The sequence below is a fragment of the Chanodichthys erythropterus genome, chromosome 11, assembly GCF_024489055.1.
Source record: "Chanodichthys erythropterus isolate Z2021 chromosome 11, ASM2448905v1, whole genome shotgun sequence".
Taxonomy (NCBI): domain Eukaryota; kingdom Metazoa; phylum Chordata; class Actinopteri; order Cypriniformes; family Xenocyprididae; genus Chanodichthys; species Chanodichthys erythropterus.
Window position 1 is genome coordinate 30,413,197 of NC_090231.1, and position 25,831 is coordinate 30,439,027.

A 25,831-nucleotide genomic window follows, 5' to 3' on the forward strand; every position below is an offset into this window, starting at 1 on the left:
TCCTTGTCGGGACATTTTTTGGTCCCCATAAAGAAAACATCTTATAAATCATAGTAAATAATGTTTTTTGAAAAGAAAGTTTTCTGTGATGGGTAGGTTAATGTTTAGGGTTAGGCGATAGAATATACAGTTTGTACAATATAAAAAAACATTATGTCTATGGAAAGTCCCCATAAAACATGGAAACCCAACATGGGGGTGTGTGGCTGTTATCTTCAACATTCATTTAAGTGGTAACTCCTACTAATGTGTAATGTTTTAAATGAACATAAATAAAGTGTTTGGCTACCGAGTATAGTTTTGATAAAACAATGCATTCTGTAGTAAATGTTATATTTTACAATTTTATAATTTTGATGTAATTGTTTTCCAGTTTGGGACCAGTGACATTTTTTTAAAAGAAATTAATACTTTTATGCAGCAAGATCAAAAGTGACTGTATAGACATTAACATTGTTACAAAAAAAAAAAAAAAAAAAAATCTATTTCAAATAAATGTTGTTCATTTGAACATTCTATTAAATATTTATCATAGTTTCCACAAAAATACTGCAGCACACTGTTTTAAGATTATAATAATCAGCACATTAAGGATGATTTCTAAAGGATCATGTGTAAGACTGGAGTAATGGCTGATGAAACTTCAGCTTTGCCATAATAGATATGCATTTTAAAATATATTAAACAGAAAGCAGTTAAATTATATTAATATTTCACAATATTGCTTTTACAGTATTTTTGATCAAATAAATGCAGCCTTGATGAGCACAAGAGACTTCTTTCAAAATAACTTTTTGAACAATAGTTTATCATTTATAATGCAATACACCCCTTGTAAGAGCAAAAGACTCTTTCAATTACATCTTATAGACCCTTTAAGCAAACAAACAAAAACAAAAAAATCCAATAGCATGTAGCTTTAGGCAGGGCTACAAAACGACCTGACCAAAATAGAAAAAAATGGAAAGCTTAATTACAGACTACTCCAAAGGCTCCACATCTTTTGTGGTCTTGTTGCATGTTCCTTGAAAGGAAATGTTTAAACTGACAGACACCAACACCCTTATGTCTTATCACTTAAAGACAAGAATCTCGCAAGAAAAGACTTCACACAGTTCAAGACTCTTGTTTGCACATATGCTCACGATGCCTAAAAAAGGATTTCTACATTTTGGTGCATCTCCAGTATATATTTGTCTAGGTCAAAACTGCGATTTTGTGAATGTGTAATTGAGCTGTTACCTATTAACTTGTTGGAACAGGCTGCTGTTTGTACACTCATGTCATGCCAAGGTATTTACCATTTCCTTTTGACATGCAGACAAAATCCATGAAATGTTTTCCCTGTAAAACAGAAAACAGAGATTTTGGCATATAAATGGAATAATGTTTTACTTATAAGCTGTTTTTATGCAAAGACTGTAATGGGTCTGGATTTTATCAGCAGTTATTTTCTTCATAAAGACTGTGATTCACATATGAAGCCGGGAAACATGAGTGAGAGTGTCAGCAGGGGGAAATTGTGAGACAGGCCAAAGTGTCAGAGCCTCTCTATTTGTCCGAACAGGAGGAGGGACTGGGAGAAGAAGGTGGGGACTATGCTAATGGATTGAGAGGAAGTGAGGGAAGACTAGAGGAATGTGTTGGAGATTTCAGGGAGAGTTCAGCTGGCCCGGGAACGTGCTATCTGCCAAAAGAAGGGAACGAGAGGGACAGATACTCACACTGAACAGATGAAAACATGCCCCATTTCACTGTTGTACCAGTACAGGATAACTCACCGTCCAACTATGACAGCCTGGAGGGAATAAACTGGGTGGATTACAGAGACACAGGACAGGGAGGATACCCTGGACATGGAGACACAGTTAGCTCAGATGGTAAGTTTTCTTTTCATGTATCACTTTGTGAAAAACATTCCTCTCAGCATAAAACTTGGGGTTAACTGCATCAGAAGCAAAGATCGAAGGTTTATTTAGTTTAAAAGTTAGATTTAACCCTAGTATTCATGACAAACATCCTTAAACCATCCGCTATTTAGTTACAAAATTGTTCAGTCACTAACGTCATAGGACACACTACTTACATCCCAGTTGTTGGGAAGTTCTGAGGGACCTTTATCATGTTGGCAACGTTGCTTCTCTATAAAATGACGTATATTTGATGTAAGGGGAGGGATATAAAACTAACTCAAGCTAAGACTCTTGGCACAGTGCTGACATGCCAGACACCACTGTGGTGACAAAGGAAAACAATCAAGAGCCAAAGCAGAGGCGGGACTGGGGGGTCTGCAATAATGGGACAGGCCTCAAGTATTCATGGACACAAAAGATGGAGCCCTCTCTATGTGCCAAGACAGCAGCTGAAGGGTTTAACTGGCATTTATTTCCTACATATTTTCCCTTTCTTTCTCTAGCGCATTTTAAAGAGAGAAACGAATGGTAAGATGTGCAGCCCTAAGGCATGCTTAAAAGACATCAGGATCTGTTTACTGCAGCTGTAACTGACATATTGAAAGACCACCATGTCTGTGGAAATGCTGTTGTCTTTTTATCTTTTGTGTATCAGGATACAATTGTTCAAATTTGGGTTATATAGTCAAGTGAGGCTTTTCTAAATGGAATATGTACACCATCACACATACAAATATATAGCCAATGTACTGTATAATAATATTTTACTGTTAGTAAGGTGAAGGGATGAGAGAATAACTGAAGCTGGTCATGTATTTGCATATAGGCTTTAAAAAAAACTTGTAACTGAACTTATGTTCACATGTTAAAATGAATGAACAAAGTGAATCATTGAATGAATCACTGCAGGGGAAAAAAAAAAAAAAGAAAATTATATATGCAGATTCTTGCCTTACAGCACACCATAAGGAATAATTAATAATTATATATATATCTCGCTCACTCTCTTTCTCTCTAAGTATGGAAATGACAGGTTATAATACTTGCAGAAGTACAATTAAATAATCCAATCTTAGATTAAAATTTCCTATCAGAAGATGTGTTTGTCCATGACAGGGCAGGTGTGTATTGAATAAATCCTATGCTGGCCCTGGATGCATGCCTGTTTGGGTGTTTGTGATTTTGGGGATCAATTTAACATTAATCATCACTTCCACCTTCTGATCACCTTACAGACATGAGAAAAGATGGTAGCAGAAATTATTGGTGATAAATGAGGTGGTAGATCTCTTTATACCAGTTGAGTTTGTATGATTTTCTATGTGTAAGAATGTAGGTTAAAGAAAAAGAGTCTTATGTGGCAGTCACACTGGTGGATCATTTAACTTTAGGCAGGGCACAGCAGAAGGAGGGTGTTCACACTGCTAACTTTGTTTTTCAGTGTGTCAGCTCAGCAATGTTTAAAGCAGTACTACACACTGCGGTCATTGTGCTGAAACAAGCCTGTAATGGAAAAGCATGAGCTCAAACCCATTCACCACGTCATGCATTACTTCCACATTACAAAAGAGATGAAGAGAGGGAGGAAGACAGATAAACAATATATGATAGAAATAATGTACAGTCCTGTTCTGTGTGCCCAACAGGCTTTCAGAGATCATTAGCAATAGCATTAGCTAAGAGAGAAGATGTTATCCCAGCTGGTTATCTTTGACAAAGTATTTTTGGTACAAAACAAACCCAGCTGGTGTTCCAATATACCTCAACTGGCTCGTGTCAACCAGGGAGGTGGTTAACTTTTTTATAACCTGAAGGAGTAGTTATTTGACACAGAAATAGCAACACTCTGCAATTTTCGAGTAGGACCTGCCTGGCAGTCCTTAACACCACGAATGTCTCTGACTCCTCAAGGTAACAGTGTATTACTTCTTGTTGAAAGACAGCTGTACCTGAGAGACAGGCACAGAATGTCTTAAACTGACTTATCTCTTACTCATCTCATATATGAAATTGTTTTGTTGACTTCATCAAGATCAGGAACAGAGCTAAAAAAAAAAAAAAAAAGGTATAAAAGCAGACATTGATCCGTTTTGGATCGTACCATGGGTTCATCTAAAGCTCATGTGCTGAATAGTGGCATATCAAACTCTCAAAATCTGCCATGATTGCTACACTATTCTTCCAAGTTTGTGGTCAGTAAGATTTATTTTTTTTTTTTTTAAGAAAATGATACTTTTATTCAGCAAGAATGCATTAAATTGAGACATTTACAACTTTAAGATTTCTATTCTATCTATTCATCAAAGAATCCTGAAAAAAATTTGTCAGGTTTCCACAACAATATTAAAGGGTTACTTCACCCAAAAATGAAAATGACCATATGATTTATGATATGATATGACTTTATTCTTTCAGACGAATACAATCGGAGTTATATTAAATAAGCTTTACAATGGCAGTAAATATAGGATGAGATTTTGAAGCCCAAAAAAGTGCAACCATCCATAAAAGGTTACCACATGGCTCCGAGGTGTTAAGAAAGGCCTTCTGAAGCGAAGTGATGTGCTTGTGTAAGAAAAATATCCATATTTAAAACTTTAAAAACTAAAATAATTTGCTTAATTAGCTCTTCGAGAAAAATGATAGGAGTCCTGAATTTAGGACTGACACGGCAATCATTTTTAAGAGTTTCTCCTAAATCGGCAAGCTACTTTTAGATATTTTGTGAATATAGCCCCAGGATATTTTTTCCCCTAAATTTTTGCTCAAAGAGTATTTCACAAAGCTTTTTAGCGCTAAAACTAGCTCCTAAATCTTTGATAAGATAGGAGCAGTCAAGATGACTATTACGACACTAAAGCCAAATCACAAATAATCCTAATGGCTGTTGCTTTCTCCCTTTTCTCTCTTCCACTTCGCTTCTTGTCTACTCACTGTCCTATCATAATAAAATGCAAAAATGCAAAAAATAATAAATAATTAAAGAAAAGAAAAGAAAATAATGTCTGATTACCTGTGGCAGTTTGTTTGATTTTGAAATTGGTGGGGACATCCTAGGAAATGAATAGGATAAAGTATTAAGGTTTTTAGTCCATACTGACCTTAACAATATGTTAATTAATTAATTCTGTAATGTTACAGGTAACTAGTAAAGACAAGGAGGCAGTTTAACATAGACTTTATTCTGTTTGTAGTGAAATGCAATAGTCAATGTCAATGTTTTGTTCCTTGCAGTCAATGTCAGTGTCTTGTTCCTTGCTATTCGAAGAAGCCAAACATCTCTGCATCTGCATAGCAGAAATGAACTGTTGGTATATTTGTTTCACATCAATATTGTCCAGTTTGTCCTGGTGGGCATGGCACACAGCAATTGATGAGCCATGTTTTCAGTGACTTAAGAGCACTGAAACCTCTTTCAGCCTCAGCTGATGAGACTGGGATGACTAAAAGCAATGATTTTGGATATTGCCATCTTTGTGGGGACATTTTGTCCCTATTATGTAGGGTTTCACACACACACACACGTTTAGGTTTGCCACATGCCACTTATCCCTAGATTGTCATTTAGCCTTCTTAAAAAACTGACCCTGAGTCAATATGTGACAAAATTTGCCCCGTATTGTTGTGCAAAGAACTGTTGATTTCACCCTCACTTACCGCATCTAGGATTCAGACAGAGGAGCCAATTGCCGCTTTGCGCAACCAAACGTAGCTATGGCCGCATCGTTCGTATTCGTACCTTATTGCTTACATATATTTTAATTTTTGATCAAAATTATTACTAGGGGCAGTGACACTGGATATTGGTAGGGACACATCCCTAGCATCCCTACTAAATTATATGCCCCTGACACTTTCAAATGATCGGATAGAGTAAAAGAGTAAAATAAGCATATTTGGCATGCTGTATGAGGGGATCTAGGGCTCCAAGCTCGGAATTCAGCGCAAAACCCGTATCCCCACCTGGGCAGAGATTAAGGTGTTGGAGTGTTTGAGGGATGCAGAAAACTTTCGACTTAACTAGGTGAGTCGGCTGTGTATACTGAATGCCTCCTCTCGAGCTGATTAAATATTGCTCCTCCCGAACTTTGTTTATAAAACATAATTTGTCGCTTGAATTCTGCAGTCTCTCGAGATAAGAGTCTAACAATTAGCTGAACATATACTTGTTTAATTAGTTACAATTAGCCTACTTTTTAAAATCTTTATTTGAAAATGGCAACATGATACATCGTTCTACAATATTTCTGACAGAGACCCCTCCCCTATCAGCCAATCACTGTGTGCATAGTTAGTAAGCGTGATGACATCATCCATAGCAACCAGGTCAACCCCACCCTTTCTCTTAGCTTAAGACTTCTCTCTATTCCTTAGTAAAAGTTGGTCTCACCTGTTTTGTGAATAGGTTTTAAGAGAACTCTTAAGAACTTTTATTGCTATTTAGGGAAAGTCTTAATGGTAAGATAAAATGTTTTGTGAATACGGCCCCTGACCTTCTGACGCCAGTGTGATGGTCTGACTATGCGAGACTAACAATCAGCTAACTAATAATTTTAGGTAGAGGAACAAATTCATCCTGACATCACAAGATAACAGGTTATTAAACACGACAACAAATTCACAAGGTAAATAAAAACTGGCAAATGTAAAAAAAACAATGCAATGCACTTTATTTTAGGGTCTTTTAGTTAGTTGCTTATTAGCATGCATATTACTAGAATATTGGCTTTTTATTAGTACTTATTAAGCACATATTAATGCCTTATTCTGCATGAACTTATTCTACAATCTTAATCCAACCCAATACCTAAACTTAACAAGTACATTACTAACTATTAATATGTAGTAAATTAGGAGTTTATTGAGGGAAAAGTCATAGTTATGTTTATATGTGTTCCCTATACTAAAGTGTTACCAAAACATAAATTGAAGTTTTTTCAGTGTAAGCCTTGTTTTGGTTTGACTTTGTTATCTTAAAGTATATTTTAATATAAAAGCTTTAATAATAATCATTTGCAGGGTTTTATTGGCATTATTTACTTGTTTTTTTTACAGTATTGTTTTCATGGTGCTTTTGAGTAAGTATATATATATTTTTTTTGCCTTTTGCTAATGTTTTTAATTATTGAAGCTTCATCACAGCTTCTTCTTCCTCATTAACGCACATCAAAGCCTTCGTACGTTCTGCTCTCACAGCATGGTTCAATTCCACAGACTTATTCAACTGTACTCATCTAATTCAGTCTACCAGTGATGGGCTATTGCGTAACAAACTTCTCTTCTCAGGAAAAACACATAAAACAGGCATTACATTCCTATTGTTTGTAAAGGTTAAAACACTCTTGTAAAAGTTTGTCTGCGTAAATGACCATCTGTAAACTGTAAAAAATTTATTAACAGGGTTAAAATGAAATGTGAATATCTAACCGGTTAGCATTCATATGGTGTAAAAGCCAATTATTGTCCTACACTGCACTAAATACAGTAAATAATGTTACTCGCATTTAATGTGGAGCTGGAGCTGGTTGTATCAAGGATGAGGAGAGTGATGTGTCTGTGCAGGGTGAAAAGAGTGGGTTATGCAGTTATGTAGTTTACGAGCACAACGAGCACAATGGTTGGTCTCAAAATGTAAAACACTAATACACTAAGACAGAGTAAACACACATGAGTAAACACTTACACACCGGATATTAGTATGACAATCACGTCAAGCAACCAAGTATGCCATCATAACACAATAATTAGACCCCCCTCCCCTTTAAAAAAATATATATAAATAAATAAATAAATAAATAAATCCAGGGCTAAATCGGCCTAAGCATTATGACTTTGAGTCATAATGAAAACATTAAATGTTTAATAAATGGGATGTTTGGATAATTTCTTAAATAAGCTTCTTACCAGCTAGTTCATTTCTTCCTGAGGTTAATCAGCTTTTGTATTTTCCAACACAAAGTGGTTTTGTCTCTTCAGTATGTTCCACTTTGGAGGTATATTTGCCCTATTTGCACTAAAGCTGTTCTACCTTTAGGCTATTGTCTGAGCAACAATTTACAGATGTTTGAGCTGAACTTTTCTACAGCTGGTTTCCAAATGTGCCTGAATCTTCACACGTAGGCCCTACTGTGGAACAACAGCTTGTGTGTGTGATGTTTCAAGACTGTTGAAAATAACTGACTATTTATCATGTAAAAATGATAACTATACAATCTTCACTGTGAACAAATGTTCTTGTTCTCTAGATTGGATAATTGTTGCTATAGTAAGCATGTGAAGTCTCTCAGACTTCAGCTCACACTAAACACTATTTGTGAGGTTAGTAGCTTTGGCTTTGATCTGCAGCTTTTGGCATAGTCCTGTTAATGTGTTCAGACCTGCCACCATAAAGCTCTTTGCTTTCTCCTCCTGCAGACACATGGCAAGAGACATTATTTGTGTGTGTGTGGAGGCAGAGGCGGAGGCTGTCAAGTAATTTCTGTTTTGTTTAGAAATAATTCAGTAAAATGCTGTAAACATCTTTGTAAACATCTTTGTAGTGTTCAAAATCGATCCACATTTTATCATTAATGGATTAGTTCACTTTCAAATGAAAATTAGCCCAAGCTTTACTCACCCTTATGCCATCCTAGGTATATATGTCTTTATTCTTTCTGATGAACACAATCAGAGATATTTTAATAAATATCCTGACACATCCAGGCTTTATAATAGCAGTGAACAAGCATCACAAGTATGAGCTGAAGAAAATGCTTCCATCTGTCATAAACGTGTACGCCACACAGCTTCCGCCTTCCTTACTCAACGTATGAAGAAAGTGTAAAACTCTTGTTGTTCAAAAAGCTAACGCTACGTCCTACGCCTAAAAGTGTAACTGACGCGATGGCAGTTTACACTTTCTACATAACTTGAATACAGAAGGCAGTCTGGCAGAAGCTTGATATTTTACTTCATAGCTTGTTAAATATGATTTTTTTTATTTTTTTTTTTATACAAATGCATCTCTTTGCTTCAGAAGGCCTTTATTAACCCCTCCGGAGATGTGTGGAATATGTTTATGATGAATGGATATGGATGAAGACACTTTCTTCAGCTCATACTCATGACCCTTGTTCACTGCTTTTATAAAGCTCGGATGTGTCAGGATATTAATTAAAATATATCCAATTGTGTTCATCAGAAAGAAGAAAGTCATATACACCTAGGATGGCTTGAGGGTGAGTAAAGCTTGGGCTAATTTTCATTTGAAAGTGAACTAATCCTTTAATACAGATTAAGAAAAGAACAACTGTCAAAGTATAACCCTAGATGGCAGCATTTGACCATTCTCATTTAATAAAGAACATATTCCAGTATCATAAACAACATATCACTGCAGAACTGCATGGCTGTAACATTTTCTAAATCTTCAGACATTTTTTTCATTAAACAACTGTTTGAAATGTGTTATCATTCTGGATTAGAAGGTCTTTATTGTGATTTTCTTGTGTGTTCTTGACTTTAAACACTTATTGTGTGATTCGGCTCGCATATTGAATCTGGTGTGTAAGACGGTAGCAGTGTTTGTGATCAGATGATGGAATGGAAAGCCTATGGAAAGTCCTCATAAAACATAAAAATGTGTGTGTGTGTGTGTGTGTGTGTGTGTGTGTGTGTGTGTGTGTGTGTGTGTGTGTGTGTGTGTGTGTGTGTGTGTGTGTGTGTGTGTGTGTGTGTGTGTGTGTGTTTGTGTGTGTGCGAATATTGATGTCCCTCTCTCTCTCAGTAACAGTTAATAGTTCACATTGACCTGGACATAGACTATGACTGCTCAGAGTGCTGCCTGCCTTGCTGTACATAGACAAACATGATCAGCAACAATGCTAATGTAAACTCTACCTATAATGGCACATTAACCCTGAACACAGGTGAGTGAGACCTATAGAAAACAAACAGAGAGGGCAAAAAGATTTCAATCTTGACATCAGACCATGCTACTATCTTTTCTTATTATTTATTTATCTTGTGTTTATATGTTTTTGAGCAGAAAATGTTTGGTCACATCTCTTATGAGATTATGAAATTTATTGCAAATGTTGAAATATGAAAATTCTTCTTTCCCCTCTCTTAGATGGACAGTTAGATGGACTGGCTAATGTATTCAGTGTTGCTGTCCAGTGCAAATAAATAAATAAATATTCTAAGTAGGACAATACAGACAAAACTGCTTAATTGCGATGAACTTGACAAATTTATCAGTGCTATCTATCACAGAAAGTATAATTAAGACTGGCACTGTATTTGGGTGCCTCATTTTGGCAGTGTTTGTATTGACATTTGTTGTGAGAGCAGAGAGTGTGAGGAGACAAAACAATCAAACTGATTAAGTGTTCAGATTCAGTGACCTGATTAAAGAACATAATGAAATAACGAAAGAAAAGGTCAGAAAGAGAGGGAGAGGGAGAAAGATGCAGGAAAGCAGAAATGTGTTTAATGCTCGATGCCAACCTTAGAAAAGCAGCTGCATGGCATTATTTGTTTATTTAGATTCATCATCAAGTTCTTAATAAACAAAATCATTAAAAAAGACTAAGCTTAATTATTTGATCACTGTTAGAAATCATCAAATGTATAAAGCTTTGTAGAAAGTCTGTGCAAAAATACAGGTAAAATGATTTTTGTGTATTCCTCTGTACCTTTACCTTATGCTTCAAAATGCCTTTTTCTCATTGAATTTGTCTTACAATGACACAATGTAAGAGCATGAAGATTGTGAAATAGTGACATAGTCAGGAAATTACATAGTCGTGGGTGAAAAAAATGCTATTCTGAGGAAATAACCCCCACCCTAAAAGTGGCTGTATATTTTTTTCTTTCTTCCTTTTAGTCTCATTCTCTCTCACTGGTTAAAAAAAAAAATAATAAAAAATCAATATAAATGTTATAGCAAGAAATAAGTTATATTATAATATGTGTGATGATATACTAGGTTTAAAAACATTAAAGAAATTTAAGGATGGAGGGAAAAAAATGAAATCTAAAAGCTAATGGACACCATATACACAAAGAAGATTCTTTTCAAAAACTCAATAACAAGTACATATCAAGGAAATGCCTGTTAAATCCAGTAAATAAGGTGTAAATGTATTTTTGTCGTGAGTGTTTGGCATGGTAATGGGTATGACAATGTTGTATGTTTGGTCTTGGCAGAATAGATCTGCTACACTGTTAGCAGTGCTTTTATTGCTGCTGTTGCTGCTGCAGAGCAAGTACGGGATTTGCTACTGCCAATACATACACGACACACTGCTGTGGGCATGAGATGCTTCTGTTGTACAATAGCGTACATGAATTACCCATAGAAGATCCATGTGGAGCTGGGGAAGGTGGAGGCTTTCTGAATTGCGCTGCACTGCTAAGGCAATGCTACCAAAGTATTTTGAAGGTTGAGCATGTGGGTTCATTGGCTATACAGCAGGAACCAATCAGCTGTGCCCTATAGATAACAATGGATTACAAGCAGGTTGAGTTAAAGGACCTATTAGCCTGCGCCATCTATAGTTTCATGACAGAACTTTGTATTCCCTCTCCAGGTCATGGCAATCATAAAGAAGACAGTCCATTCCTCAGCAGTTCAGACTCAGCATCTAAGAGGAATGACTTCTACGACAAAAACCTGGCTCTGTTTGAGGTTCATTTTTAATTTTCCTTTCCTTCTCTTTGCAATATTTCTCACTAAATGTATAATCTAAAATCTTCATTTTAACATTAATATAAATAACAATAACATTAATGTATTAATAGTGGAAACATTTGTGTAAAATTCCACTATACATTTTGTGGTACTGAGGTGTATGTTTCCATAGGAAGAGCTGGACATCCGGCCAAAAGTCTCGTCTCTCCTCAGCCGGCTGGTCAGTTACACAAATGTTACTCAGGGAGCCAAAGAACATGAAGAGGCAGAAAGTGCTGATGCATCCAGGAAACAAGTGCCCAAGGTTATTAAAAAAGTGACGAAAAAAAATCACTCTTACCAAAATAAAATAATTTTTCTGAGAGACTTTTCTCTTTACTGTTTTTTTTTCTCTATAGTCACCGAATATGGGCACGCTGATGGGAGTGTACTTGCCATGTCTGCAGAACATATTTGGTGTGATTCTTTTTCTGCGTCTCACCTGGATAGTGGGAACAGCAGGTGTCGTCCAGTCCTTCCTCATCGTTCTCATGTGTTGTTCATGTGTGAGTTCTTGCAGACACACCCTTATAAGTACACTATCAGGCTGTGTTGATCATGGCTTGTCTGCCACACATTTGCCTGAGTATCTGTCCTGTAAACAAACAGCCTAGCATTGTATTTAAGCAGTTTGACAATGGACAACTGTGCAAAACAAGACACAGACAGTATGAAATAATATAAAAGTATGTCAGTATGTCAAATAATATGGAGCAATGGTCAACACTGACAATTTAACTGCAAATGGCGGAATGCTGAGATGAGAGAAAAACTAGTGAATGTTCCATTTCCTGATGCTTTGCATATAAAAACTGTTCCCTTAGTTCACTCAAAAATGAAAAATGGGGTTTGTTCACCTAAAAATTTAAATTTGTTCATCATTTACTTACCCTCAAGGCTTTTGTTCATCTTTGAAACACAAATGTTTCGAAGACAAATGAAAGTCTTAAGGGTTTAGAACGCATGAGGGTAAGTAATTGATGACTTCTTTTTTTTTGGGTGAACTAACCCTTTAGGTCTGGTTGTGCATGACTGAATGCTTTGGTAACTTCTGCAGCATCACAGGTTGAGTGCAGGAACAGTGCAGTCCTATCTGTGTGCTTTTCTCAGACAGCATGCTGATAAGTTTAAAACATTCAAGTTTCAACTTAAATAGTAAGCTTACATGCTACATTTTGACACGTGGAAGAAAATATCAGATGTTACTCGGCTAACAAAAATTATGTTCTAAGAATGTTTCGCTAACGTTCTCACGTTAGCTTGGTAGGTGTATTAGGCTGGAAAACATTTATTAAATTAATTAGAGATTACATGAATCAACTGGATTACATTATTAGATTAAGTTGCTTCTTTCACTGCAGAAAAATACCTATCCCTCAAATGCAGCTGTTATTGATTAGTCAGGCAGGCAGTAGAATGTGAGCTCTGTAACTGTAGTGAGTTTGATAAGAAAGTACAAGATAGCCCTTTAAGATAATATGTAACATAAAATATAGTTAAAATGTTTAAATGCATGATTTTTATTTATTCATTTTTTATTTTTAACAGACAATGTTAACAGCAATCTCGATGAGTGCCATAGCCACCAATGGTGTAGTTCCAGGTAATTTGTAGTGTTTATACTCCTTTCTATTCGAATGTTTCACAGTCTAAACACACACAAATGTATTTATCTATTTATTTTTAATTGGCAGCTGGTGGAGCCTATTTCATGATATCTCGGTCTCTGGGCCCTGAGTTCGGTGGTGCAGTTGGTCTGTGTTTTTATTTAGGCACAACTTTCGCTGCTGCCATGTACATACTGGGAGCAATTGAAATATTTCTGGTCAGTGTCCTTTTATTATGACAACAACACACACACACACACACACAATGATCCAAATCCCAAAATAATCCAGCTCTTGAAATGTCTTGTCTACAGAAATACCTGATTCCCCAGGCTGCCATATTCCATCCCGCAGATATTCATGCAGGGAGTGGTGCAATGCTGAATAACATGCGGGTATATGGCACAATATGTTTGAGCCTTATGGCTGTAGTTGTCTTCGTGGGGGTCAAGTATGTCAACAAATTTGCCTCCCTGTTCCTGGCCTGTGTCATAATCTCCATTGTTTCTATCTATGCCGGAGCTGTCAAATCCATCTTCCAACCTCCTGAGTTTCCGTAAGTCTTTCTGTAATATGTTGATAGACAAAACTAAAACACAAAATGTAATATTTAAATGAAAATATAATTAAATACAAATAAGTATATCAGTTTTTTTTTTAACCATGTGTAGGATCTGCATGTTAGGAAACCGGACGCTGGTTCGTGATTTGTTTGATGTTTGTGACAAGAAAGTAGTTGTCGGTAATGAGACTGTTCCCAGCAAGCTTTGGAAGAACTTCTGCAGCTCTGAGAATTCCAGCAGTGCTCACTGTGACGAGTACTTCGCTCAGAACAATGTTACAGAGATCCCGGGCATTCCAGGGCTGGCCAGTGGGATAATTAAAGGTAGGGACACACTTGTCTGGTTCACAGCATGGGTCTAAAACACATCTAGGTCAAAAAACAAACAAACAAAAAACAGATTAGAAAAATATATCATATATTTTAACATGATAAAAAAAAAGAATCTTTGCTGGGCACTTGCCCTTTGATATGTGGCTTTATATATGTATTTCTTTCTTTCATTTTTATGTGTGTATGTGCAGAAAATATGTGGGGGGATTACATGGAAAAAGGGCAGATTCTCGAAAAGGCAAGCCTGTCCTCCGTTGATGTCCATGGCTCCATGGAGACCTTTGGCTTCTATGTGTCTGCTGACATTGCCACTTCCTTCACCCTCTTGGTGGGAATCTTTTTTCCTTCTGCCACAGGTAAATGTCCTCATAATATGTCCTCTGGTTAATAAATATATTTATTTATTTTTTAATTTTTTATTATTACATCCTTGAATACTTGAGTCTGACTGGTCAATCGAGGAATTAAGCAGTGTAATATTATTAGTGTAGGAAGCAGGCAGAGTTGCCAAGTCCAGTTATTATAAGCAAATTTTGGGCTTGTTTTTTCAAGAACTTGCATATAATTTGGGCAGCGGAGGTTTGCCTTATTTCCAGAATATAATTGCATATTTGTCTTCTTGTGGTTGACACCCATAGAACAAAACAAATTACTGCTTTATCATTATTTGTGTGATAATATTTCTGTCACTGACACTAAATAAACAACAACCCTGTCACCTATCAGTCCACTATTATAATGAGCTTTTCTAAGTAAATGTTTTAAGAGCTTAGCTGAAACTAAGTCCAATCATTATTTAATGCTCACGTATTTATTTATTTGGCAAGTAGCCATGTAATAAGCTGTATTATATATCTAAGTACTATGACTTCAATGGAAAATTATATTAATTTCAGTATTTTTGTCCCTCTCTGTCTCTAAAACAGGCATTATGGCAGGATCAAACAGATCTGGAGATCTAAGAGATGCACAGAAGTCTATACCAATAGGGACGATTCTGGCCATTACAACTACCTCTCTTGTCTGTATCCTTTATTGCTGTTAGTACTGATATTATGCTCAGAACAATCCATCTAACTATTACTCATATCAACAGGATGGGTTTTTTTAAACAAACTGTTACACTAACTGTGAGCAATTTTGTTTTGCATTCGAAGTTACATAGAATTCCATGACTCATTTGACAGATTTCAGCTCTGTGGTTCTGTTTGGGGCCTGTATTGAGGGAGTGGTGCTGAGAGATAAGTAAGTTACATCTCTAGAGCATACAGTACAAGTACAAACGTTTAGATAGAAACAAGCATGTTGTGTCTAAAGTTCTTGAATATGTTTTTAAGATTTGGAGACGCCGTCAGAAAAAACTTGGTGGTTGGCACCCTGTCTTGGCCCTCTCCTTGGGTCATTGTGATTGGCTCATTCTTCTCCACAGTGGGTGCAGGACTTCAGTCCCTGACCGGAGCTCCCCGCCTCCTGCAAGCCATTGCTAAAGATAACATTATCCCTTTCCTTAGAGTGAGATATCTGATATATCACAAAATATCTAAATAGCACACTCTTTTTTCACAATGTTGATGTTATTCATTACAATAACAAAACCAGTACAGTCTAAAATAGCATTTTTTTTTTTTTTTAAATCTGTGGTTCATAACATATTGTAGATTATCTGTCTTGTTTTAAGGTTTAAAACACAGTATAAGTTAAGAGGAATTTCAGTGAGATGTAAATGTGCGTATTATGAGTTTCTGGTTTATATTTACTTCCTTTTCTGGAATGCCAAACCACAAAAACCATAAAAGCAAGCATTTGCATGTCATATGTAAAATGTTGTTCCTAATATGTAAATATGGGATGCTAACAGCTGACTCACTTTTCATCCCCGTGTGTCCATGTGTTTGCACATGTACAGGTCTTTGGACACAGTAAAGCTAATGGAGAGCCCACATGGGCTCTGCTTCTGACGGGACTCATAGCAGAGCTCGGCATCCTCATTGCGTCATTGGATATGGTCGCACCTATTCTCTCCATGTGAGGACACACCGCAAATATACACACACAGATTCAAGTCACACAAAATAATTTATTTAAACGGCATATTAGGATGTCATTTTTATAATGAATGTCAATTGTTAATGGACTTTATTTATTTATTGTTTTCTGAAAGATTCTAAAATGTATATTGAATTTTATTGCAAAAATATCTTATTGGTAAAATGAAGACTAGATATCACTTTACAGTTGCTTCTTATCTGGTCACATTTTTATGTATATATTACTCTATACAATTCAGACTGTTTCAAAGCAACTTCACAGTTGTAAACAGAAAAATAATGATCTTCAAACATGAGACAAATTGAATTCTGCTGTAAAGCAGCTAGAAGACAACAGTGTCATCATCATTATTCAGCTCAAGTTAGTTTAGTTCAATAGCTGTGTAAAGTTCATCAATAATGAAATGAGTTTAATTCAGCTGTAAGCAGTTCTATGAAAGACAATAGTGTTGTCATCCAGCTCAATTCAGTTCAAGTTTTGTTCTCATCCAATAGTGTTAGTGCTTTCAAACTGATAATTTTACTGAATATTAAATGTCTATTAAAGCAACTTATGGGCTCATGAGCACATATGCTACATTCTTGACAGAATTTTTTCCCTGGATTGTCATCATTGTATGTATTACATGTCACTTATTCTAATATATGCTTGTTCACTTGACAGGTTTTTCCTGATGTGTTATCTTTTTGTAAACTTGGCATGTGCTGTACAAACACTTTTAAGAACACCAAACTGGAGACCACGATTCAGATACTACCACTGGTAAGTACATTTTGATTCTGTTTGCATACATATGATCATATTTGAGCAGGTTCTGAGAACATCTCTTGTGGTTACAACATTAGAATCCAGGTCAAACTGTGATCACAAAACTCACTGGCATTCAGCTCTTGATATCCGTTACTTACTTCCGTCAATTATTTAAAAATGACCTTTAATAAAACAATTCACTCCTTTGTAGTGTAGAGTAAACCAATAGGTCTTTTATGATGTGCTCTTTGTTCTCTCTCTCACAGGGCTCTGTCTTTTCTGGGCATGAGTATGTGTTTAGCCCTTATGTTTATCTCCTCTTGGTACTATGCCATTGTAGCAATGGGCATTGCTGGTATGATCTACAAGTACATTGAGTATCAGGGGTAAGCGATTCCTAATTACATCCATAAAACTGACATCTGAAATTAAACTGAAATCACCAATTGTCCATCTTTAGTTAACAAACCTTTGATCCTTGATCCTTCTCTCTTTTAGAGCAGAGAAGGAATGGGGGGATGGGATCCGTGGATTGTCTCTTAGTGCCGCACGTTACTCACTCCTTCGCCTGGAAGCTGGACCTCCCCACACCAAAAACTGGAGGTTGTCTCAAAAGCAAATTTACAATAATATCAGCTGATATTTTCCAAAGATCACATTTGGAAATTACCTGGGAACACCTTCAAATAACATATTTAAATAATGTTTAAGAAGCAGGAAGATATTGTTTGAATAATGTACTCCTGCAGGCATACTTCAAACAATGTTTGTACGGACAGTATTAAACTGCAGTTTGTGGGCGGTCAGATTTTTTAATGTTTTTGAAAGAAGTTTCTTAGGCTTACCAAGACTATTACCAAAAAATGTAAAACTGTGAATTATTCTTGTGAACACAAAGCTGAATTGTCAGCAGCCATTACTCTCGTCTTCAGTCTAATATGCTGATTTTTTTCTTATTTATGTTGAAAAAAGTTGTGCTGCTTAATATTTTTGTGGAAACCATGATGCATTTTTTCAGCATTCTTTGATTAATAGAACTTTCTGAAAAAAAAAAAAAAAAAACAGCATTAATTTGAAATATAATTTTTTTGTAACAATATAAATGTCATCAAAGTCACTTTTATTTAATATAATGCTTTTTTTATTATACTGTAATTACACTACAATCACATTAAAATGAAATAATGTTAATAGGCCACAGCTGCTGGTTTTGCTGAAGTTGGATGAGGACCTACATGTAAAGTATCCCAGAATGCTTACCTTTGCCTCACAGCTGAAGGCAGGAAAAGGCCTAACCATTGTAGGTTCTGTGATACAGGGCAACTTCCTGGAATGCTATGGGGAAACACAAGCATCAGAACAGGTGAGGAAGTTTCCTGATGCACTTTTAGCTTCACCTTGAATGTAACCGTGCTTTAAAATTACAGATGCAAATATAGTAGTGGCAAAAAGTGATGTTCAGCCAAGGAAAATCTTTACCCTTTATTCAAATATTATTAAAAATGTGTTAGCTTATTGCATAGTTGTGCTTGGAGTCAATTGCTTTATTTGTGATAACACAGTGTATCAAGCCAAATTGTGAAGACATAGTTTTTGGCCAGGCTATTATACAAATAAATTATGAACACATGCAAGAACAAGAGAGCACCAACAGAGTATTAATAATTGATTATGCTGTAGTGTAGTCAATGCTTTTTCTTATGAGCTTTTTGCTTTTCTATAGTAAAACAAAACCTGTAGCTGTAGTTAGCCAAATAATTGTCAGATAAATACCTTGACCAAGTTTAGTGGAATTTGTGTGTGTGTGTGTGTTCCCTCATATTTAAAATATTTTCCTCATATTTTGATGGTTTAATCAAACATGTAGAGCCATTAAAAACAAAAAGGCCCTCCAGACATTACTTTGGCCACTACTGCACAATGATCTTCATCAAGATAAATCAGCTGTAGTGGTTATGTACCTTTGCAGCCATATTTGATATTCATACTTGCCAAGAGATTTGGTCTTGTGTCCTTTCAGTTCCATATCAACCTCTCTGGAGTGTGAGAGATAACGAGATAATGAGAAATAACAAGAGGAAACATTTATATATTAAAGTAGAAGCAATGGATGTTGTTTTTATAGTACCTGAGGTTTCTATGGTTGTGCTGTGCTTGTACCCTTCACCAGGCAATAAAGAACATGATGGAGATTGAGCGGGTGAAGGGCTTCTGTCAGGTAGTGGTTGCCTCCAAAGTGAGAGAGGGGATCGCACATCTGATCCAGTCGTGTGGTCTGGGAGGCATGAAGCACAACACAGTTGTTATGGGTTGGCCATATGGCTGGAGACAGAGTGAAGACCCACGGGCTTGGAAAACCTTTATTAGTAAGAACAAGATTTATTTGAATGATGTGCACTTGCAATTGTCTGCACTGAAACACAATAGGCTGAGGTTAATCTACTCCCCTTTCATATTCTCTCACCTGTAGATACTGTCCGCTGTACTACAGCTGCCCACCTGGCTCTGATGGTCCCAAAAAATGTGTCATTCTATCCCAGCAATCATGAGCGCTTTACTGATGGATATATTGACGTCTGGTGGATTGTCCATGATGGTGGAATGCTCATGCTCCTGCCTTTCCTTCTCAAACAACATAAGGTGAACAATTTGCAATTTAATTAAATGAATAATAATATTAACATTAGAATGCAACATAAAAGGTTCAGTAATTGAACTTCACATTCCAAACTGTGATCAATTTTATGTTGTACATGCTCTTGAAAGTGCATAATTGTATAATTTTAACTATGCGATTATGCAGATATACATACATGTGGTCACATTTGAATATATATGTGTGTATATATATATATATGGTTTTCTTCTTGTACTTCAGGTCTGGCGTAAATGTAAGATGCGAATCTTCACTGTGGCTCAAATGGACGACAACAGTATTCAGATGAAGAAGGACCTGGCAACCTTCCTGTACCAGCTGAGATTAGAAGCAGAGGTGGAAGTGGTTGAGATGGTATACAGAACACTTTTTCTTCACTATTAATACATCCCACCCCATCACAAAAATCATTTATGCAATAAGTTCATGCTGTCAAATGTTCTTACTTGCAGCACGACAGCGACATCTCAGCATATACGTATGAGCGGACACTGATGATGGAACAGAGGTCACAGATGCTAAAACAAATGAGGCTCTCCAGTGCAGAGAGAGACAGAGAGGTACAGTCACATTCATTATGTCTGCTCTGTGCTAACACTGTCTTTTACCAACAGCAGAATAATCTAGAAGTCATTAAAATATATTATAAACTGACAAACAATATTATGTCTTTATATATATATTTTTTTAAATATGTCAAAAAAAAAAAAAAATAAATAAAAAAAAAAAAAAAATGAAATTAACAATATTACACCCTTGCTGTATTACACCCTTAAGTATTTACTTAAATGTTACAACAAATGTTGCTATACTATGGTATTTGCATATGATAACAGATTTCCCCTATACTTACACTTCTGTATATCACTATAGGCTGTTTTAGGGCACATATGCTGCTACATTTGGTTAAATCTTACATTCAGCATATCATCTCTCTCTCATTTAACTTTACTGGTAGACTTTGCTATTTATTTTATTTTACAAGTGTGTTAATTTATGTAAAAGTGGTTTTAGAATGATAAAAGTTACTCTGAGCCCCGAAGTTAGTCTGACATTCACTGATGGATATTTTGAATGCACTGATGAAATGAAGTGCGACCTGCAGCTGTCTGATTTCATGAAAAAATGCTAAAGTTACACTTTAATGCATTTTGTATTCAGACAACTCAGTTGCATTTTATCCATGAAAGTCTTTGCATTATTTCCTGTACAAAGTTCTAAACCAAATACAGATCATGTATTAAATTAATTCCATTTTAAATATTCATTTTCATATTATTTAAATGCATTTTGTGAACTATGTCAGATCAAAGTAAAAAAAGAAAAAAAATTAAATTAATTTAATTTCTTCTTAGAGACTTATGGTGATGATGAGATGTCAAAAACATTTTGTCTGCATTGAGCACTTCTGTAATTTTTTATGGCATCTGAATATTTTCTTGAAGGATATCTTATGCACACTTTTGTGCTCTTTTACTTTGAATGAGGATTGATATGATATGAGGATGATAATGTGATGGTGCATATATCTGTGTTTGCTGTGATTGTCTTTTGTGTAGTATTTTATTGTAAAATATTATTTTGTAATACATACAGTTTGTTTTGTGGACTACATATTACATAGAATACATATTACATTTATAAAATGAATAATTTGTGGACAAAATGCATTTTGTGACATGTCGGATGTATTTTGTTTTCTGTTATCCACAAAATTAAAAGTGCAAATAATTTTGTAATTTAGAATTTTGTATACAAAATGTAGAAAATGCAACTTTTGAGTGAACATAATGCATCAAAGTGTAACTAAATCTCATCAAATACAGCATTTAGTGTCACAAAATTAAAGCAGGTCACATTTGGTGACCCATACAATTACTGACATGTTTAATGTCTTGTGACATGTCTGTTGACTGTAAAAGCCAAATACATCAACCCAATCTCACGGCAATTCGTACGTATTTTACGAGGTGGCTAAATCGTATGAATTCATACGACCTCACTCGTACTAATTCATACGTTTTTTGCTAAATCGTATGTATTTTACGAGTTGACAAATTCGTATGAATTCATACGAATGACCTACCCCAAACCCCGCCCCTAAACCTAACCGTCACTGGGGTTTAGACAAATCGTACGAATTCGCACGAGTGAGGTCGTATGGATTTATACGAAATAGCCACCTCGTAGAATAAGTACGAATTGGTCGTGAGATAGCGTTGAATACATACAGTAGCAACTCTTTAAACTGTGGTCTCGTTACGTTTTTACTGTAGGCCCAACTAGTGAAGGATAGACACTCGCTGATCAGAATGGGCAGTTTGTATTCAGATGAAGAAGAGGAAACCATTGAAGTATTACCAGAGAAAAACCAGATGACCTGGACTAGTGAAAAAATAGAAGCAGAAAGACGAAACCGAAGCAATGCACCGGAAAACTTCAGAGAACTTATCAGCATTAAACCGTGAGTGAGCAAGCAGGAACAAGAACTGGAATGCACCACTGCACACTATCAACACAGTATTTGAAATAAAGTTTGCAAGTTTTGTTTTTTATCTTTGAACAGTAGACCTATTTGTTTTTTTTATTAGTTAGCATAAAGAGAAAATGATCACTGACACATGTTCCACATGTTGTATTGACCTTTTTTTACATAAGTAAACTATGAATGTGTGCATGCTTACCTTGTATGCAATGTAGCTCTGTCTCTTGTCCCCACCAAATGCAAATTAAAGCCATTTTACTTTTTTAAATACACACATTTTCAAAAGATGTTGATCCACCTTAGTTTAAATCAAATCTTTGTGTGTGTGTTTTACAGTGACCAATCCAATGTTCGTCGGATGCACACAGCTGTGAAGCTGAATGAGGTTATTGTTAATAAATCTCATGATGCCAGACTCGTGCTGCTAAACATGCCAGGACCTCCACGCAACGCAGAGGGAGATGAAAACTGTATCCTTCGTAGATAATGATATGCTTTAATTACAGTACTACAGTTTTTTTTTTTTTTTTTTTAAACATACGCTTGGACGCATTTCTTAATACTTGGGTCACTTTTTTTAAAACTCTTTACACAATTACCTTTCAAAGTGGAACTCAACGCTGTGTCTTTGAGTTGAAACTATGGAAAACACTTCGCGTGAGCCAGCGTCGGAAGCACTTGTGAATATACGCCAATTTTGATTGACTACTGCAGTCAATTGATGTCACCAGCTATAAAAGGGCACCTAAAGAAAATGTCATCAGCTTCTTTGTCTTCAGGAAGCCGTTTGTGTGTGCATGTGAATATTTCTATCTGTTGTTGGGATTTCTATCTGTTGTTGCCGCTTCGCCTGGCGCTGGTAGGTACTCCCACTGAGATAATACAGGGCTTACAAGAGAGAGAGGTAAGGCAATACCGCCACTCGTGTCCCACACTCTCTTTTGTTGCCTCTCCAACATGGACGAATATAGATGTAGTAGAGATGTGCTCCTTCTGTAATCGTAGCTGATAGACTTATATAGATGAAGCAGGTGGGCAGTCATGTCCCACTACTTCATCTATCGCCTTTCCAGTTCTGGGGGCATGGAGGCATATGCCTTCCTATGTACTCCCTCTGTAATTATATAAAAGGGTTGTTGCAGAAGAGGAGAGTGACCACTCGTACCCCAGGCATGGAAACTCTTGGTCACTAGGTGTGCTGTATGGCAACTTTTTTGTCTACAGCAGGGGGTGTCCAAACTCAGTCCTGGAGGGCCACTGTCCTGCAGAGTTTAGCGCCAACTTGCCTCAATACACCTGTCTGGAAGTTTTTAGTATGCCTAATTAGACCTTGATTAGCTGGTTCAGGTGTGTTTAATTGGGATCTAAACTCTGTAGGGTACATTTGGATCTAAACTCTGTAGGACAGTGGCCCTCCAGAACCGAATTTGGAGACCCCTGGTCTACAGCCTAGCTCGTTGGGTAAATGCACAGCACAGTGGGCAGGCATTTGATCAGTATGGCGTTCAGTGTGTTCAGTTTAATATTAACGTTCCCATAGCATCAACTCAAAGACACAGCGATAAGTTCCAATTCAAAAGAGAACATCTAGTTTACGTATGTAACTCAGTTCCCTGAGAAGGTGAATGAGGTGCCGCACTGTGTTGCCATACTCACTGTGTGAAGAGTTTTGAAAAAGGTGACCTACATATAGAGAAAAAAAAAATGGTAAAAAATATTTGTAAAAAAATAAATAAATAAAAAAAATGATATATTGGTAAAAAAAAAAAACGGTAAAGCTTTCTATTGCTTGTGTGCTTTGTTTTGGCAAAATATGGATAAATCGACAATTAAAGTATTCCTCATTTGGGCAAAACCACCCTATAATCTATTGTATGAATTTATCAATAGGCTGTTTCTTTAACTCGGTTTCAGATATGGAATTTCTTGAGGTGTTGACTGAGGGTCTAGAAAGAGTGTTGCTTGTGAGAGGTGGAGGTCGAGAGGTCATCACCATCTATTCCTGAAAGGCCAAAGATTAATATAGACCACTGTTATTGTGTGTTACTGTAAACTATATTTAATGAAAGTCAAAAAAGTGGTATATAAAGAATATGCATACTGAACATCTTATGCCAGCCTAAACATATAATTACTGATAAACTGAATAGCACAATTTATTAATTTTACTTTAAATATTTCAATGGCATGTTTGGGCTGTTTCAGATGTGTACCTTTTCAACTGAACCCATTCCAACTTCATGCCATAACATTTTGGGTAGCACTTTATTTTACAGTCCTGTTTCACATGAACATACTAAGTACTTAATGTAGTAATCATACTAAGTAGATACTAACCCTGAATCTACCCCTAAACTTAAGGTTAACCCATGTAGTTACCTTATAATACTCAGTACTTTTGTGGGTAAGTACACTGTAAGTACATTGAAAGAGCACATACTGTAAAATAAAGTGCAACCACATTTGGAATCACATTGGAATTTAGGCCATGTTTGCACAAAATAACAGATGCTTACGTGAAACATTAAATAGACAATCCCCTTAAAACATTTGAGCTTTTGCCACCAGTACATATCTCTGATGAAGCAACATGCACTTTTAAACATGCTAACAATCAATCAGAGAAAAATCATGGTTTGGCTTAGAACCAAGTAAAATATTTCACAACAGTTAACAGTGACTCATTTTAAAAAATAACAATGTTACATATCCTTTTAATATATAAAATTACATATAACATAACTTTTTATTTTCTGTATAGGATGGCAATATATAAAGTACAGTCGATTATCAAGATTTTCACTGGCCAAGTAACAGAACTAGTACTTCCTAGTACATTCAAGACTGCCATTCAGAAGTGCTGAACTTAAATTTCCATGAGTGCTTCCATTTTTTATTTTGCCTTTATTTATTTGTAGAAACTCCCCATTGTATTGGAAGAATTAGCTTTAGAAAATAACCAAAGGAGCTGGAATGGGATAAATATATTGGATATGAATAGCTCTGTGGATTTTGTAATTTATAACTGCATTTTTATCACTTGTTTTTAAGAGAGAGTTTTTTCTTTTTTTCAATGTACTGAATTTTAGTATGCAACTCACATTGAGAAGGAGACATTTTGGATACTGATACAAAGTCTTTATTCTTTTTTAGCGCATGATAACTGTACAGACAATATACATTTGTTATACAAATAGAAGAAAATATTTTGACTAACAACATTTATATCTGGAATATAAAGGCAATGATCTGTTACTGGTTGTATAGTGTTACATCTGTATAGTTTTCAATGTTAAAGAGAAAGATTAAACACTTCAATGAAACATGAGGTATATAGTATTAAGATACATAAATTTTAAAAACTATAAATTTGAAAGTTACAATAAAGTGCACTATGAATTGCAGAATATGCTTCTTGTATTGTATATCTTATTTTTGCCTTGGAAAAAAAGACAACCTTTAACTGCACACCTCATGGATTAACAAAAAGAAGCTAGCTAAAAACAGGTGGTATTGCATCAGAAAGGTGACAACTACTTTTTTTCCTTCTATAATAATTTATATTGAGCAAAGTATTATCATATTATCGTATCATATTATAAAGCATTATTTATCATCTGCAGATATATATAAGCAGTGATGGCAATAACAGCGTTATAAATAAATAACGTTAATTTTTCAGTAACGAGTAATCAAACAAATGACTTTTCCCCCCATTTTTTTGTTACTGACAAAAAAAAAAAAAAAAAAATGCCACGTTACTA

General features: G+C 35.7%; 1 protein-coding gene across 1 annotated transcript; it reads left to right on the forward strand.

The window, feature by feature from the left end:
• Window positions 1-1,628: 1,628 nt before the first annotated feature.
• Window positions 1,629-25,771, forward strand: slc12a4 (solute carrier family 12 member 4). The gene is made up of 24 exons (XM_067402310.1): window positions 1,629-1,880; window positions 11,486-11,583; window positions 11,759-11,890; window positions 11,985-12,131; window positions 13,174-13,228; window positions 13,320-13,450; window positions 13,547-13,788; window positions 13,904-14,118; window positions 14,319-14,483; window positions 15,054-15,152; window positions 15,315-15,372; window positions 15,465-15,639; window positions 16,034-16,152; window positions 16,840-16,938; window positions 17,193-17,312; window positions 17,425-17,529; window positions 18,121-18,289; window positions 19,097-19,292; window positions 19,397-19,566; window positions 19,805-19,936; window positions 20,035-20,142; window positions 21,859-22,046; window positions 22,404-22,537; window positions 23,982-25,771. Exons 1-24 carry the CDS (start codon window positions 1,742-1,744, stop codon window positions 24,071-24,073), a joined length of 3,288 nt encoding a protein of 1,095 aa, XP_067258411.1. The 5' UTR covers window positions 1,629-1,741; the 3' UTR covers window positions 24,074-25,771.
• Window positions 25,772-25,831: the final 60 nt, after the last annotated feature.

Coding starts and splice junctions, on each gene's coding strand:
- slc12a4 (XM_067402310.1), top strand. CDS start 1,742: ATGCCCCATTTCACTGTTGTACCAGTACAGGATAACTCACCGTCCAAC. Junction 16,153..16,839: donor GTCGCACCTATTCTCTCCAT/GTGAGGACACAC, acceptor TTCACTTGACAG/GTTTTTCCTGATGTGTTATC. Junction 20,143..21,858: donor GTGCAGAGAGAGACAGAGAG/GTACAGTCACAT, acceptor TTTTTACTGTAG/GCCCAACTAGTGAAGGATAG.